Source organism: Rhinichthys klamathensis, unplaced genomic scaffold (genome assembly GCF_029890125.1).
Source record: "Rhinichthys klamathensis goyatoka isolate OS25496 unplaced genomic scaffold, OSU_Roscu_1.1 h1tg000121l_1, whole genome shotgun sequence".
Lineage (NCBI taxonomy): Eukaryota > Metazoa > Chordata > Actinopteri > Cypriniformes > Leuciscidae > Rhinichthys > Rhinichthys klamathensis.
The window spans coordinates 132,046-150,508 of NW_026606658.1; the positions used below are offsets into that span (position 1 = coordinate 132,046).

The 18,463-nt window shown below is 36.8% G+C and overlaps 1 protein-coding gene across 2 annotated transcripts in view; it reads right to left on the reverse strand.

The window, feature by feature from the left end:
- Nucleotides 1-18,463, reverse strand: part of arhgap17a (Rho GTPase activating protein 17a) — a 34,326-nt gene that overhangs the window by 11,478 nt on the left and 4,385 nt on the right. For both annotated transcript variants that reach the window (XM_056255394.1, XM_056255395.1), the window contains exons 2-13: nt 11,289-11,328; nt 8,074-8,178; nt 7,891-7,967; nt 6,575-6,686; nt 6,380-6,456; nt 6,178-6,295; nt 4,995-5,063; nt 4,771-4,852; nt 3,316-3,443; nt 766-877; nt 598-679; nt 437-517 (exon numbers count right to left, since the gene is read on the reverse strand). In XM_056255394.1, the coding sequence (XP_056111369.1) occupies nt 437-517; nt 598-679; nt 766-877; nt 3,316-3,443; nt 4,771-4,852; nt 4,995-5,063; nt 6,178-6,295; nt 6,380-6,456; nt 6,575-6,686; nt 7,891-7,967; nt 8,074-8,178; nt 11,289-11,328 (1,083 nt within the window). The remainder of the gene's footprint in view (nt 1-436; nt 518-597; nt 680-765; nt 878-3,315; nt 3,444-4,770; nt 4,853-4,994; nt 5,064-6,177; nt 6,296-6,379; nt 6,457-6,574; nt 6,687-7,890; nt 7,968-8,073; nt 8,179-11,288; nt 11,329-18,463) is intronic.

Genomic DNA, 18,463 nt, shown 5'->3' on the forward strand with positions numbered 1-18,463 from the left:
AAGACTACAATTGAGACGTTTCAGAAACGTCAGTGCGGTTTTGGACATTTGAGGGTTCTGCCCGACAACGATGATATTCAAGATACATTCTTAAATATTAAGTCTTAATATTTTACTGGGGGAAAAAAAGATATTAAGAAGAAATGTATTTACTATTTATTAGCTACTTTATTTACTATTATTTTATTTATTTTTAATATAAATAATATCTTATTTCCTAGGTCCTAGTTTCTAAACTGTGTAGTATCATGTGTCTGGATGGCAATATGCATATGGAAATAATATGCAAATGATTTACAATAAAACTTGAATCAATCAATCTAAAAACATTGGTGCAAACACATTTTAAGATAAAATCTGTGCAGTTTTATACATAGAACCCCAGAACTTTGCACACACTTATTACACTTCACATTCAGATTTAACTGAAACTTACCTGAAGTTTGCCTTGTTGTTTTTTGGTAATTGATCGCAGGTAACCCACAAAGCCTGTAACCGCTTGTCTGGGTCAGGGACACTTAAAGTAAAAGCACAGTAATTAGCAACACAAACATGATTCCTTTAAACCTTTATGTAAAGTACTGCAAGATGGCTTACTTGGATGCCTGTGTCCACTCATCATACATCTGGTAAGTCATCAAAGGTTCAGGCAGCTCTCTGAGATACGACTTTAATGCCCCTTAAACCAGGAGAGTACAATTCCAAATTAACATTCATTAAGTGCGAATGACACATTACTTATGCATACAACAAAACAGGCTGTACCAGCAACGGCATGTGGGTCGGAGTAAAACTCCTCCAGCTGTGAGGTGGAGCAATCCAGAGCTGCCTTCAGCTTCTTCAGTTTAGAGGCTCCTGCAGCTATTCTGAAAAGACCCTGGAGAATGACGAAATGAAAGAGCATATTTTCAGGTATAATTAGACTATTAGAAAGCCAAGGCCCTAATTAATCTTCTAACATATTGTTAAATGTTTATTTGACAGTTGCAGTGACATGATAATTAAGACAGGTTTTTTTTTAGATGTCTCAGTACAATGTGGACACATGTAAAAGTTGAACAATACTTCTATTGTGGTTCAATACACAACTAAAAGCATTTGCCCATATGACTTGAACATCCTGGAAAAGATTACTGTGGTAGATCAATTAGGGATGTCCCAAACAAGTTTTTTGTGACTTTGTTCCGAGTCATTGATACTGAGTATCTGCCGATACAGAGTCCTGATCCGATAATTGTATTTTTCCTAGCGCTTCGTGCACATTTCAAGTACATTCAAGTTATTAAAATCAATTCAATCTAAACAGAGCTGTGCAGAGATTCTCAGTAATTCCAAAATAACAATTACTACAGTAAATATATTTACTATAAGACTCTCTCTCTCTCTCTCTCTCTCTCTCTCTCTCTCTCTCTCTCTCTCTCTCTCTCTCTCTCTCTCTCTCTCTCTCTCTCTCTCTCTCTCTCTCTCTCTCTCTCTCTCTCTCTCTCTCTCTCTCTCTCTCTCTCTCTCTCTCTCTCTCTCTCTCTCTCTCTCTCTCTCTCTCTCCTCTCTCTCTCTCTCTCTCTCTCTCTCTCTCTCTCTCTCGATGTAAACATCTGTTACAATGGTAGACATTGTAAACAGACTGTGTGGTCACAATTATGAATATGGTACCACTGATATAAACTTCTTGGGCCAGATTTAGTAAACAGGATAAATTAGCATGAGCGTGCAATTAAAAAAAAAAGTGCCTATAGAAGCCTATGGGAAAAGTGCCTATGTGCGAGATCTACTGACAACGCGCAAATTAAAGAACACAGACACAGCCGGATCATTTCCATAATGACCAACGCAATCTACAAAGAGCAGTGCAGATTAGCGTCTGGTTTAAGACATGCTTTTTTTTGGGCCAGTAAATGATAACACAGTAAATTGACTAGCGCAAACCTTAGTAAATCACCTTGCATGATTCATTTAAATACTCTCTTCCCATTGCCTTTTCAGTGCTAATTTTTCACTGCGTGTAGACTCTTTAGTACTGTATATCCTGACAGTCGTTTTTAACGCCCAAAGAGGGTTTGTGCAGGTGCAAGCTGTTAGTAAATCGGGCCCCTTGTATTTTATTTGTACAATAAGCAGAAAAGAAAAAAAGTGGAGATAAAGTTAAAAAAGCATGAAGCAGATTCTTTTCTCAAGTCAAGTCCGAAGAAAGACGCAACACATTGCAACGCGTTATGGCAACATCTCAGATAGTCTAATGGCAGATAAAAAATAAACCGGAAATAAATTACTTTTGAGTGATTCGTGAGCATCAAATATGCTAAACAAGTTTAAATGTGCATGTGTGACACGCATAGACAGTATAAGAAGTGGACAGAGCCATCTCATTGGAACTCAGTTGAGACAGTTGAAGCCCATTTTTAGCGATTTTTGAGCACTTCCGTTCCTGACGCGCAGACTCAAACCGACTCAAACTAAGCTTGATGACGTGGCAACCTGTCTGACAGACGTGAATCTTCTAGTAGCTGTGACGTAAATCTTCTAGTAGCTGTGCGTGAAAATTGCCAACGTTAATCTTGCAGAGACGGGGAACTTGAGCAAAGAGTTCTTTGGCGTGAGTGAGCAGGAGTAAGTATTCCGTTGCTTTTATGGACTCATTATCTATGGGCTTCTCCCTTGACGGGACGTCCCCCCGATTGCCTGCGAGCTTCTCCTCCTGTCTGTATGGTAATTTCTGTACAGCGCGACAGAGAGTCGAGTGGTTATGACGCAACCGTTAGCCTATTTTTACTAAATCTGTTTCTACGGGGCCATAATGTAACATAGAAGGTAATGGAGCTCTGTATACATTGTCGTGTTTCTTTAGAAATAAATAATGGACAAATGGAGTCTTTAAACAGATGTAAACCTCAGATGTAAAGTTATTCGCTGTCAAAGTGACGCCAAAATGAATGGGAGTCAATGGAAATGCTAACGCAAGTGAAGTTCTGCTACAAGATGGCGGCACCCGGCCGGCTTCAACTTCCGGTCGATGGATTACCCCCTTGGTGACACGCTAGAACAGACCTCATCGGTTCTCGCGCATCACGCACGCACATTTGAGCTTCTTCTTTACCTTTTAATGGCGGTTGGCAAGCCCACTTTAAGGTGCATACCGCCACCTACTGCATGACACCTGCGTGACTGCTGACTTAAAATAAAGGATCAGGCTTAACCAATCAGTGCTTAATGGCCCCGAAACTGATCCTTGAGATCGGCTCGGGACATCCCTATCAACAATACAATACTTGATTTGTATGACTGATGCATTGTTTAAACGCTTCGGTCGTGCCGTACCTCCTCTTTCATTCCAGTCTCCAGCAGCATCATGACGCAGGCCTCTATAGGCAGTGCGATCTCTCTGCTACTGCGCTTCAGGTGCTCGTCCAGAGCAGTTCCAAACGCTGGCTTCTCAGTCCACGAATCTGTCAGGAAACATAAATAACTAGTTACTAGCAGCATCAACTGAAAGCATCACTTTATCAAAATAAAAGATGTGAATTACAGAGGGAGCATTCATCTGTGATTCATCTGGTTTCAAGACACTAAATAATACATCCTGCTGTTAAGTCCACTTCAAGCTCTTTTTTCCTCTTTATTCTTTCTTACCGTGTCTGAAAAAAGCAGATGAACTAGGTGGGTGAGATGTGAGAAATATTACTCATGGGCCAGATGCTGGGACATCAAGTCTGTTTGCATCACGTGTGCTCGCAGGAAACCATCACAACAATTTATAGCACTCAAGTGCCAGATTTATGGGCACAAAGGAGAACGAAAACAATTAAGCGCCTCTGAGGACTGCACAGAAAATCACTGGAACACATCATTGGGCTAAATTCACATAGTTTCCGTTTGCTATATCTACAGTACATTAGTCAATATGGAAGGTCACGATGTACTCGAAACTCATGTAACAACCAACTAGCTGATTACTCAGTTTAAAAGTTTACCTAGATTTTCCTACAATATTTTTTAGTTCTTATATTTTCAGCAGTAGTGCTTTAATTAGTGTGTTTGTATTTGTATGTCTTTAAATTGTGGGGGAAAAAAAGCGCCTCTCTTCAGATTGACGTCTTTGTCCGAAACCAGCTTAAACAGAGTTCATCCCAAAATGATAATTCTGTCATCATTTACTCGCCCTCAAACCTGTATGACTTTCTTCTGTGGAACACATTTGAAAGAATGTGGGCAACTACACAGTTCTGGTTACTATCGACTTCCATTGTATGGACAAAAGAAAATACAACAGAAGTCAACATTCAACATTCTTCAAATATCTCCTTTTGTGTTCAGCAGAAGAAAGAAATGCATATAGGTTCAGAACGACATGAGGATGAGTAAATAATGACAGAACTTCATTATTCCTTTAATTACACTCAAAAATGAAAGTTGTGTCATCATTTACTCCCCCTCATTTCATTCCAAACCAGTATGACTCTAATTTCATAAAATATATTTTGAAAAAATAATAATATTTTGTTTTATGTTGATTTTGGACCCCATTAACTTTCATTACATGGACAAACATAGTAGAAACCTTCTTTAAAATAACTTGTTCAGTGTTCTAACACAACATAATAAAGTCATACAGGTCAGGAGCAACATGTGAATATGTTGACAAAAAAATCTGTTTTGGTTGAACTATAATTAGTCAACTAGTCATTGATTCTGAAAATATGTAGGTTTGGTCACGAAATTAGGTTTCATTGGTAGTTATTTCAGTTACACAGCAATAAGAAACTGTGCCGTCACCTTGTTGGGCTTGAATGGTTGGCAGGACGCTCTCGAGCAAGGTGAGAGATTTTCTGTGGTAATCAGCTTGTGCCTCTAATAACTGAGAACAGAGAAGACATTGAGGAAGGAAAGAAGCACAGCAGAATGAACAATGGGCAGAAAAAACATGGAACTGAACAGTAATATACATAGCAACGGAGTTATTGAACCCATGGATGAAAAACAAAATGCTTCTTTCTTACCATTACATAGTGGCGGGCATAGTCTGCCTCCTTTGAGAAGAAATTGTACATGTCTGCTGAAAGTTGATCCTTAAAAACAAAATTTGACACGATTGAAACTATTGGTATAATTCTGACTGTGCAGATAGAGACATTGGATATTACAGGAAACAAGCACAGTGGTTAACCAAATGCTCTTGACACAATCCATTATGCATTTGGCAGATCATTTTATTCAAATTGACTTGTACTCAAGCTATACATTGTAACATTAATGTGTTCCCTGGCAATCAAATCCGTACTGTACAGGAACAAACACGTTGAGCCTTAATTGCTCATGCGGGTGATGCAGGTTTGAGACCTTATTTCATCTCTCCACTTACCAAAAATGACTATTCAGTCAGAAAGAAAAAATTCTCTAAGAATACAACACTGATTACACATCAGATTTTTGCAGTTATAACAACCGCTGCATCATAAATCAGTCATCATAAGGTTGACTAGCAGCTCGATGGTTCAGCCGCCGCCAGATTCATTTTGGATTTAGCAGATTGATGTCTGGTCTTATTTGAGACTGATTTGTGATTAGAAATATCATATTTGCCATTTGAAAAAGAAAAAATTTGTGGGCTAAGAGCCACGGTTTTCATTGAACAGACTTTCAAGGTTTTAAATAAAATCGAAAACGGATGTTGAATATTCACTTATAAAACTTACACCTACACTACCGTTCAAAAGTTTGGTAATAATAACAGTATTAATTTGAAATATTAATCTTTGGTAACATTACAAATGTGTTTACTGTTACTTTTGATCAATTTAATGCATCCTTGCTAAAAAAAAACAATTAAACAGTAGGGTAATATTACTTTTAGAAAAATAAAAAATCACCCCCACTCCTGAAAGCATCACTTATATTTATATTAAACATTATATTTAGAGAATTTCATTGTGCTTGGCCGAACGATCCTCCCATGGCTAGCACCCATTTACTTTCCTTCCAGCAAATCAATTAGAACAACTGAGCTAATGTTGTCATCTAATTAGTATTCATGAAGCAAGCAGAGGAGGTGTATGATGTGTCCCCCTCCCCCACACTTTTCAGATCGTACTTACACCCCTGCTATCATACGCTGGTGTAAAATCCATAACTAAGCGACTCATAAATGGTAAGGCATGTTTAGGCTTGTTTGCACATCAGTACCTTACACAGCTCCATTTTGTTCATAGCTTCGTCGACTTCTTCTTTAAGCGAGTCTGCTTTGGCTGTCAGTGCTTGTGTGTTTGTTCCTGAGATTATCGACTTGGTTGCCTGCAACCACCTATGAAGAAACCGATTCAGTTGTGAACTGGGTAAAATTAGAGTTACGATATAATGAAACCTAGATGCATGATAGAAACGTCACCTTGCTCGGGCAGAGTCATAGTCCAGAACCAGCTTGGCTAACTGCCGCCTCTGTTTCAGGATGTTAGGAATGTCCACCTGACAAATCAATAGGATTAGGTATGCATCGATATAAAAATTCTGGCCCATATTGATAATTATGATCATGTGTCCGATAACCAATGAATGGCTGGAAATTAGCATGCATAGTCCGTACCTCTGCTAGCTGATTGAGGGGGTCTAAGATCTCCTTCTCAATGATCACCTCGTGCTGCATTAGCTCAGATGCCAGTCTGTTCTCTGCATCTCCGCACATCTCCATCATTTTTCTGCATGGAAGATACTGCATATAAACTACCATAAAAGTTTGAGGTTGGTGAGATATTTGAAAGAAGTCTCTTATGCTCATCAAGGATGCATTTTTTTAAATCAAAAATACAGTAAAAACTAATATTGTGAAATATTATTATTATTTAAAATAAATGTTTTCTATTTCAATACTTTTGGACATATAATTCAATTCTGTGATGGCAAAGCTGAATTTTCCGCAGTCATTACTCCAGTCTTCAGAAATCATTCCAAGACGACACCGTTTTAAACTAAAACCTTAAGACTTTAAATGCGTTTTGGCCATTCATTTACACGACAACGGCGTTTTGGTGGCCTCAAAACACAAAAACAGGTTTCAAAGTACAAGGTTTTGAAAGCGAAGCCGTTATCGTTTCAGTGTAAATTACACGAAAAACGCTAAGGAAAAACGTTTCCATTTTTTAGTACATCGTCGCCATGTAAATGTACGCTACATTTTTTATTATTATGAATGTTGAAAACAGTTGTGCTGCTTAATATTTTTCTGGAAACGGTGAAACATTTTTTCATAATTAACTGATGAATAGAAAGTTCAAACGAACAGCATTTATTTGAAATAGGAATCCTTTGAAACAGAATTAAAGTCTTTACTGTCACTTTTTATCAGTTTGATGCATCCTTGCTGAATGAAAGTATTAATTTCCTAAAATCTTACTGACCCCAAACTTTTGAAATTAAAAAGTGCACTGACACAATGACACATGTACACAACCTCAAATATACCTGCACTTGTGCAATATAGACCTTATGCACAGCAGAGCCATCTTTGTGAGGCTGTGAGGGATAGACAAACATCTCTTCAGAGGGTTGTACTGTTATTTTATGTGTTTTTGAATCGTTCTTCCGACGAAACACTGCACAAATATATTTCCAAGAAACTTCAGTAGACACAAAACTCCAGACATCACGAAACAGAGTGGAAAACTATAAGTGATCTAGGAGCTTTATACAGCTTTTTACAGAGGATGCCATTGAAAACATGCTAAGTCTATCCCTCACAGCCTCGCTTTCATTCCGGTCATGGCGCTGCTCTGAATGTCTATAGTGTTCTTTTGTACCATTATCTCATTTGTATGATACAATGAGCTTATCCATTAACAATCTAAACAATAAAGAACCAGATTTAAGGGGAAATCAATTCAAATGTTGATGTCATCCAATTACCCAATCAGAGACTCCTCCCCCAGCTGGCTCCCACCATCCTGCATGGCCTGTGACAGCGCTGTTAGTGGAAGCTTTTTCTGTGACAGAAACACAAAGAGTTTGTGACACATTATATGCAAAGCAGATCAAATATATAGTGAAGAGTGATATTTTGTGCAGTCATAAGCACTGTTATGCCCTTACATGTCTCTTCTCAGCATCAGTGCCTATCTGCCCCTGCAAACACGCAGTCATTCTTTTGTGCGTGTTGTGCGAAACGACTCGCACCGACTCCATACGCCGCTCAATCTGTGCAGGATAAAACAAGACATCAATAACAACCCACAATCCATATTGAGCTGTGGCTACTGCTCAATGCAAAGTCTGCTTGCATTGTGGTGAAAGTAAACAGCCTGTAAAAAGTGCCTAAGGCATGTTGTGTAATAAAGCAATGGATGCCTCTGTATTTCATAAATGCATCACGTCTTGCTCATAGCCTTCACTAGACATTTAACCCTACAGCCTTAGAGTTTGTGTCAATTAACAAGTGTTGCTGATAAAAAGGACTTAAAAGAACACTTTTCATAGTCTTGAGGGTGTGGTAAGGTCAAACACGATGTATTACACCACTCCCTTTGGAGGCATGAAAAAGATATCTTATGTTACAGAAAGGAGACAAGTATGACTCATCTGCCCTATTGGGACGCCTAAGATTTAGATACGTGAGCTCAACACTGGGATGTCATGAATAGAAAAAATACAGATGCAGGCCAGACCCTCTTTTTCTACTTCAATCTGTTGCATAAAAAAGGGGTGCTAATGATAATGGACCCTTTTCACATTTCCAGGTTCTGAGAAGTCGTCATCGTCATGGGTAAACTTCTATAGCCGTGAATGGGAGGCGACAGCAAATATCATTTTTGCATTTGTTTTAAAAAGAAAAACATTTCCACGACTTTTCAAAACAGGGAAAAAATACAGAGAGAAAGATGTCAAATTTGTATTAGAAAGGTAACATAACACAAAGTATAGTATTGTAAATGTGCTATAACTTTTTTAAAAATATTAAAAACTTTACTAGATTTGATAATAGAAACGCATCATCACAGTCCATGAAAAGGGTCTACAGATTAACAAAGTAAAAAGAAAACAAATAAAACAGAAAAGAGTGAACAGATAATTAATAATAATCTTAATAGACAATTTTATTTTCTACATTTATTTTTTCAAATCATTTATTATATAAAATATATAAAATAAATTATTTTAAAAATATATAACTAATTTAATTAATAAATGAATAAATATAATACAATTAAAAGTGATGTATAAATACAACCAGCTCTGAGGTGAATGAGAAGACAAAATATATGAGAAAAAAGACAAAAGGTCTATCACGAGGGAATGACTACAATCCCATGAAGCACTGCAAATGATGTCATAAAAATAAACATAACTGACAATATAAAACTACTGATTTATAGTCAATGGTTGTGCAAGTATAAACTATAAATAATTATTTTAAATATATTGCAAATTATTCATGCAAACATATGACTCGATTACATTATTCACAATGCTTCATGGGAGTGATATGGCAGTGTAATGATAATCTGATTGGTGGATTTCTCTTCAGGATTTTTACCAGTTTTTTTTAAATGTTGAAGTTGAAAGTTGCTTTAGCAGAAGCATTTTCCATTCCACTGATAAAAGCTAAATGCAGTAAAGACAAGTCATTCTAAACCAATAAATACATCTGCAGCAGAAAGTATTTAGCAAATATTACTACAGGTAAAATGAAATGGCTTGATATGATTGTTTGACCCCCTGCCATTTCCGATTGTGTCTGTTAGAACGAATTGATGACTTCTGACCATCATTGAACTGCTCCAACAATAATAAACTGAGAAATCATATTAACAATGTATAACTCTAAGACCTGACAAAATGTGAAATGATCAAAGTACAATGTTCGGTTGTATTGATTTTGGATTTGACTGGCGTTTACTTTTTAATTTGTTATTTAGGCTGCTTAATAAATTCAGAAAAAAAGTGCGGGTGTCATCTTGTACGTTTTGTCAGAGCAGAGGTCCACTGACTAAGACTTTGAAAACTAACATCATGACAGACATGTCAGCATTTTGATGCGCGCAGGCTGGGCCTGCTCGAACACATGTCAGCCCTAAAAACAACCATGAAAAGAATGTTACTTCAGAACTGTGAGAGCGGTACGACTGAACAAACAGTGAGGATCCGAATGAGAGAGAGAAAAATCTGACTCATGTTCCAAAAACAACCCAGTTCAGGAATTCCACAGGCTGGGAGAGGAGATAACCACCTCCTCACACTTCTCTGCCTCCTTTACGTCATAACATTCCCTCACAGCCGTCCCGACGCAGCTGGTTCAAGCGTACATTCCGCTCAGGCGTCTCCGGCATGAGAACCCCATGAGAAGGGGAATCACTGACTGTTATTGTCCGGGCTTTTTCTGCTGAGGGAGATCCTGTTCGAGGGGAGTTGTTTGGATTATCTGGTGTGAGAGGTCTTTAAATGTTTGCCTGTTGCCATCACAGACTAAAAACTGGCAAGCAAACGGCAGACTAAACACACAGAAACAATACGCTTTTTTTGTAATGGAAAGTATTATACAATGTTCAGAAAACGGGGAAACACCACTATAATACTGATTAGTCATTGGCGAAATGAAAACCGCAGGCACATCCTGTTCGGACAAAAGATTAGGGAAAAACTGGACGCTGTTCAAATTGGAAGGGAGCCACTATCCAGATGCTCAAGATTGTCAAAAATGTCCCCAGAATGCATCTGTGAGTGGCACGAGTGTAGAAGCCCTGAAGTAACATGGGTGTCCGGACAGCTGAGAATGGGGTGATGGGAAACCGCTGTGATCCTCCCTGAACCCCATGCAGAACCCAGAATAAAAACGTGTGTGCCACAGGGGGGATGTCAGAATAGTTTTCGCTTGATGTGTCGAAACATCTCAAGAGATAATTTTAGCCGCAGCCGGCTAAGAGCGATAAACAAGCTGTCAAAAAAAGCTAGCGGACACAATATCGGTGGAAGTTCAGATAATGAACGTTCCTAGATTTCTAGAAGGTTGTTTTGGCACAATATCCATAGCAACAAAACTTTTTCTTTTTTTTTGTACAATTTCACTGGAGACAGTTTCACATATAAAGAGACCAAAAGCAAAAGACTCAACGTGACGCAAACCATTATGCTGACCGTTCAGAAGAGAACATTCTGTCTAATGAGATAAAAATAAATTGCATGGAATGTATTTGCTTGACATAAATAAGTTCACCTTTCCCATAACAGTGACTCACTAGTTTCCCACCATTTAAAGCAAGATGGATAAGAGCCAAAGAACAGGAGACAGAGATGGAAAGGAAAGCAGTCACCTGTAACAGGTCATCACTGAGGACCTCTGTTTTCTCCGCTCTGTAAAAGAAGTCAACAGATCATTAGAAACCAATCCCATATTTATTTAAAGACACAGTTTGGCCAAAGTTTTGTGACAGTATATTAATAATAATAAATTATTATTATTACTATAATTGTTATTATTAAATAAAAATATTAAACTATTTCACTCTAATCAAATTACAATACTAATATATAAGGCTGTTTTAATTTCTTCATTTTTAAACATTAAACCATTAAGCTTTTATTTTGGTGGAAAAACACAAGCCCTTAAAGGACCACCGAAGTGCCATTAAACGCGCAGCATTATTCAATGCCGTAAGTTCCACTGAAACAGGAAAACAGGACGGGACATATCGACCACCTTATAAAAATATCCAATAGCGTTTTGTTTTTCACAGCTCGGTAAAGCCACAGTTTCCTCCTAATCTCTAACCTTTCTCCTCCTAATCTCCATATCACTTTAAAACACAGCATTCTGTGCAGAATTCAAGTGGGTCCAATACGTTTTGTGGTCTGCGCTGACTTGCGCATATGATCCACCCTGTGCTATCATCACTCATTCGCCCCAATGGAAAGCATATTTACACTGTATGAATCGTTCCCTATCCCCTATATAGTGCACTGTGCCATTCATTATGTAGAAAATAGTAAATGTGTGAACAAGGGACCGATTTTAGCCGCAGCTTCAGCGTCTATTTATAATGTAGGGGACGGGACGCTTCAGATTCTAGAGAACATTTGATTGGACAGAAAATCTGATGAGAAGCTGAAGTGCAGAGTGATGTCATCAAAATCACTGATCCATATTGGCGAAAGTTAGAGACTAAGTTTTGAATGCTTATATCTTCTAAATGAGAATATTATCATTGTTTTGGAGCACACTAGCTTATAGATAACAGTAAGGCTAACATATTTATACTAAAAGACAAAAAACTTCTATTTTGATTTCATGGGGACTTTGAAGCTTCTCTTTTGCTGACAACAGCTGGTATACAAGTGCCTCTGATTACAAGTTTGGAAAAATGGTTGAAACATGTTGCGTTCCCAAATGCACGTTTAAGTGATAGAAACTCAGAGCAGATGTAGAGATGAGTTTGTATGGAGCAACATTTACAGCAAATCGAGCCGTTCTGAGACATTGAAAGCAAGTTAGTGCACACATAAGGAGTAGTGGGTAGTGAACACACAAACACACACCCAGAGCAGTGGGCAGCCATTTTTGCTGTGGCGCCTGGGGAGTGATTGGGGGTTAGGTGCCTTGCTCAAGGGCACCTCAGTCGTTTCCTGCCAGTATTGAGACTTGAACAACCAACCTTCAGGTAACCAGCAGTCTGACTCTCTAACCATTAGTCATGACTGCCCCTAAACCTGATCCAACACACCTGTCTGTAATTACCAAATGCTCCTGAAGATCTTAATTAGCTCGTTAAGTTGTGTTTGATCAGGGTTGGAGCTGAACTCTGCTGGAAGGTTGATCTCCAGGAACAGGATTGGGCACCACTGCTGTAGAGTGTACTGTAGACACTAGTAATGGCCAGGTCTAGGAGTAGCCAACAGCTGACAATCTGTCTGATGAAACCAGCTGTCCGAAATGGCATTTACTTTCCCAGGGAATTTTAGCAGTCCACTGCTGGCCTTGTGAACAAATAGTTAAGGCCCTATTAATAGTAAACTAACTTTGACCATGGCACTCTATCTGAGACAGAGAGAATGTGAGAGAACAACACCAGCTCAGTTCACACACACAAACATCTATCACACTACTGTTTCAGAACAATGACGAGGAGACGGGTTGTGTGACCTCACCTAGAAATAGTCCTCCTTAATTATCTTTTTAATCTTTTGTCAGTGTTAGTTACCTGAGTGTTTGCTACTGTAGATCAGATCAGAAGATCAGAAAGAATATCACTGTGTGTGTTCAATCAAACATACTGAAGTATGCGGGAAAAACAGTGATAACAGGTGGATGTTTATGATCCGAATGGATTTATGATCCTACAAGTTCACATCAATATAAAAATGATCATACAACAGTTTGTGGCAATAAAACACTGCTGAAATGTTTCCTCTGTGTGTCGAGTTGGGCCTGTTTCTGCATCTGAACCTTCTGTTGTGGCAACGTAATATTCGAAAGGATGGAGGATGTCATGTTACACAATAGTGTTAGCTTGTCTGTCATAACCTAGAGTATTAGATTCACTGTAGTGTACACTCTTAATTGCTCTCCAGGAGGAAGACAGTAATCATGCTATTGTTTAAGACCTTATTTTGCAAGTGTCTTGGAAGTCAGTAACTTACCATAATAATAATTATATAATTATAAATGTATAATAAAGTAAATGTAAATTATAAAGGTTTGTTTCCTTTAATTATTACAAATTAATTTCAATACTACTGATTGTAATGGAACAATAACATAATTGGTTAATTGTAAAAGTTATATACAATTCAAAGGTTTGGGATTGGTAAGATTTTTTTATATTTTTGAAAGACGTCTCTTATGCGGACCACAGATGTGGTCACAGATTATCAAAAATACAGTACAACAGTAATATTGTGAAATATGATCACAATTTAAAATAACTGCTTTCTGTTTTAATATATTGTAAAATGATGGCAAAGCTGAAAATTTAGCATCACTACTCCAGTCTTCAGTTTCACATGATCCTTCAGATATCATTCTAATATGCTGATTTGGTGCTCAAGAAACATTTCTTATTATTATTATCAATGTTTGTATTATTACTGCTTAATAATTTAGTGGAAGCAGTCATAATTTGTTATTATTATTTGATGAATAGAAAATTAAAAAAAAAAACAAAAAAAAAAACAGTCTTTACTGTCACTTTTGATGAAATTAAAAAACACACCCTTGCTAAATAAATGCATTAATTTCTTAATAAAAAATTCTTACTGACCCCAAACTTCTGAGCAGTGTAAACGTGTATAAAACAATGAAAGTAGCTTTACTGTAAAACATACAAACCCTTAGAATCAATTAATAGTGAAAACAGAAAAACGATATTTCCACATATCATTATATTGCATTTTATGCTTATGTTTCTTCTATTTCCGTCAGTGGTTATGTATAAGATGTTTATGTTACATTTTATGTTGTTTTATGTCAGTTAATGTTTATTGTCATTGCCGCGTATTATACACTAGCCGGTTCTAATCATGAATGCTCATGCCCAAAGCCAATGAGTTGCATTTCTTTTTATGATTATTCATTTTATTTTGTTTCAATTATTCTAAAATCTCCAGATGTAAAAGCGTGCCTTTTGTCATTTATGTTATTTACTGCCACATCTGTCACCAGAGCACTTGAGTTAATTATGGTAATTTTAAGACTTTATGTTTTCTTTTTGTTATCAAAAAAAGTAATAAAACAATTATTGTCATTGTATTTATGAGGAGCAATCAAGCAACATTAGCTTAATTGAGCCTGACTAATGTGGTTAAAGCACAATAGAGTCTGATTCTGTACAGTTTAATGTCTTCCTTTAGTCTGCCTCTGCCATGTTACTCACAAATCTCAGCCCCAGTTCCTCCTCCTGCCAAAACTGCACAGTTGTAACCTCGTGACAGTGGAGGACAGCTGCTTTCAATTAACACAGGAGGGTGAGAAAAAAGGCCTACACGACTTCAACCAATCCAGATTGAACTCTAAACATCTTGAGTGTGTCTGAATCAAGCTCTTGATTTCACATGTAAAGAAGAACTGAAAGTAAAAGGTTTCCAGAGCTCAGCAAAAAGGGTTTCTCTGCACGCCTATAGGCTACCAATTGATCAAAATACAGTAAAAACAGTAGTAAGGCTACTTTAAATTTCTTCCAAAACAATCTTGCATACAATTCATTGTTTGTATTCCATCCATTGGGCGGTTTTTTTTATTCATTTTGAGGAATATTAAATATGTTTTTGTGCAAGTGAGAGGAGAAAAGATACTGTTGCAGAAAACAGCATCTGTCTGGTGTCTATATTTAAGCAGCATGTACACATACATGTTAACACGAATGTAACTCAAATGGATCATTTCACGAAATGATACAATTGTTTTTTTTTCTAATCTGTAAACTGTATCTGTATGAATTAACGCATTAACTACATTGTAGTTAAATGTCTACAACAAAGTGTTTTGCTACTTTTTTAATGACATGAATATGACAGCAGACATCATCCCATTTCACAACACAAATATTTGTCTGAAGTAAATGAGTGGGGTACTGAAGATTAGAGAGTGGTCGTGCAGGGATGACGACGAAATCCGGAAGACTAATTTGCTATATGTTTTTTAAAATAAAAATAACACCATTTTCAATTTGCTGTGTGATTTACTTTGTTGAGCAAAACGTTATGTTACGAGTTATGTTTACCACAGACCTTATTTTACTCTTATATTGAAAAACCCGATAGGAAAATCTCGAAAGAACCAGTGGTGAATTAGTCTTCCGGGTTCTGATGTCATCCCTGCAGCGCTCTATTAAATCCTGTCTAACACTACAACAACTTTTCCAACCTTTCAAAACTGAATTTCGAATTACAAAATCCTCATCAGTGTTAGCCAGATATATAATGTTAAAAATGCAGTATTAAGAAACCAAAATATAGCTTGCACTTATCAAGCAGTTCTTAACACTTATTCCTGTTTTCTAATTTAGATTAGGCTTTTAGATTAATGTTAAGTGGCAGATTTAGTAGTGTTTAATGTTTTGCTATGCTAATTTAGACAAGTTTCTGTTATGTTGTGCACTCAAAAAAATAAGCTGTTGAACAAACTGAATTAAATTAAGGAAAGCTTTTCCACGAAATACATTTTTCCAACAAAATCTAATTAGATTGAAATTATTTATTGTAATCTTGTAGTATGAACTTAAATTCATTTAGTCAAGACTACTAAAAAAATGGTGTCATTGCCTACTAGATAAAGTTTTGCCATGCCTAAGAAAGAAAATTGTCAGGTTAACTATATACGTTTAATTTTTGTCCTGTCAATTAAACTGCCATCATTATAATTTTAGCTAATTAGACTCTACAGTTTCGTCCAATTAAAGTTAAATACTTGTGTTCATTTAAATTAAAACCACTTTTTACAGTAACAAAAAATATTACTTATCACTTAGTTTAAATGTGAGGTTTAATATAGTTTAAGTGCCCATGCCTAAACATATAGTCACCACTCTTCTGCATAGTAAACACAAAATTCAAAAACATTACAAAGTCCTCTAAGTTTCTAACATAACTAAATATTAAACACTAACATTAACTAACAACATCTTTCCATTTACTGAAAAACACATAAAATAACACTTTAATCCCTAAATGTATCCTAATGCAGTCCCTTGCAAAGCATGCTGGGAACTACAGATCCACTGCCCAGTTAGTTGTCAACAAAAATGATTCATGTTTTCACACCAATGAATTAAGTAAACTTCAGTTTGAAATATATTAGGTTGATTGAACAAATTAAAATAAGTTGTAACAAAATGTTAAAAATCATGTTACTTTAGCTTATTTTAATTAATTAAATTGAACAAGAGGCAAAAGTTCATTTTTTGTGTGTGTGTTTTTTGTAGGGTTACTATCATGGTGAGGAGAGTGAGCATGAGCTTGGTTTGAGAACAGATATGTCAAATGTTCTATATTGCCGTAATCTTTCAGCAACTTCTATACTAATGTTATCAAAGCAATGTGTTACCAACTAGCAAGTAAGCATTTATTTAATTAGCTAAAGCTAGCCAAATTTTTTAAGTTGAGATGATAACTTTAATGTGAATGTATTAAAATGTATTGAGTACAAAATAAAAATTCATTTTAAAAAAGCCAGAAATGCAGAAATCTCTCCTTAAAATTTCTTCATTTGTGTTCGGAAGATGAAGGAAAGTCTTTGAGGGTGAGTAAATGGTTACAGAATTTTTGTAAATGTTTTTGGGTGAACTAACCCTTTAATGGCGAAGATTTACAAGGCAGCAAGAACAAGCTTCTCTCCCTATGTTGTACGATCTCCATGAAAGTTCATTGCACCAGCCACTAGGCAGCGAATTCCAACAGTCGTGCCCAAATGTCGTGTGCAGCAGAAAGGCGTCTTTACACCAAAACATCTTAAACATGCTTTGTGGAGCTTCTTTGCTTTTTGGTGTATCAAAGGCGAAATTGTTGACATCATTTGTAAGTTGTATAAGAAACCGCTGTTATAGAACTCCACAATGTCATCTCATCCCAATGTTTTCTCAAGAATGTCATGATGAGGGTCCAGCAGTTTAAACGTTTGTTTAAAACATTAAGTACTTTAAACAAAGTCATGTAATTTCAACAAAATTCATTTTGATAAAAAAGGCGGTGCTTGATTTGGTTTATTTGCTCATTGTCCTGCACCTTCTTATGGGCTTAGGAGAAAATACGGTACTTTTTTTCCCCAGAATTCAAATAGAATTCTAATATTATTATAATTTAAGTAAGAAATTCAAACTAAATTTTCCAGCCATTTTGACAGCCCTACCTTGGTAAGCATAAGAGATTTCTTTTAAAAACATTCAAAAAGAGGCTAGTGCTCGTGCAGCTAAAGTGTAGCTAGTAGGCTAGTGTAACGCAAAATTTTGACTCTGGGTTTTTATTTGTATTTTACTTTTGTTTCTCATTAACAATTTTGTATATGCAGTGCCATTTGTTAAATAATGTGAAAACATTAAAGCCAGCCATTGTCTATTGCCTTGTAAACACAAATGTTTTACATGTGGATAAAAGAGATTCAGCTGGAATTCTCATCTCTTCCTGAATTTATTTTGCGAACAATAAATCACTTCAGTGTGATGCAGAAAGCAGACAAGAAAGCGGTTGAGGGTCAGACGGACGAAAGGAAAAGGGGGGGGGGGGGGGGGGGGGGGGTGTTGAAGTGGCTCAGCTGGTCCCATGGTTCCTGTGATTGTGAGGAGGCAGTACACTGTGTTCGGCATGCAACCCCTCAAAGGAAATCTCTCCTTATTCTTTTTTAAACAGGAAGTCGTACTGAGGAAGCTTCATTTCTATGAATGAAATCAAAGAATCAACTCTGTGGCAGATCCAGCAATGATCTGGGGTTTAAACTGTGTAATGTAAGATTCTATCTGCAATCAAAACTGCACGCTTGTGCACAGCACCGTCCCAAGGCACA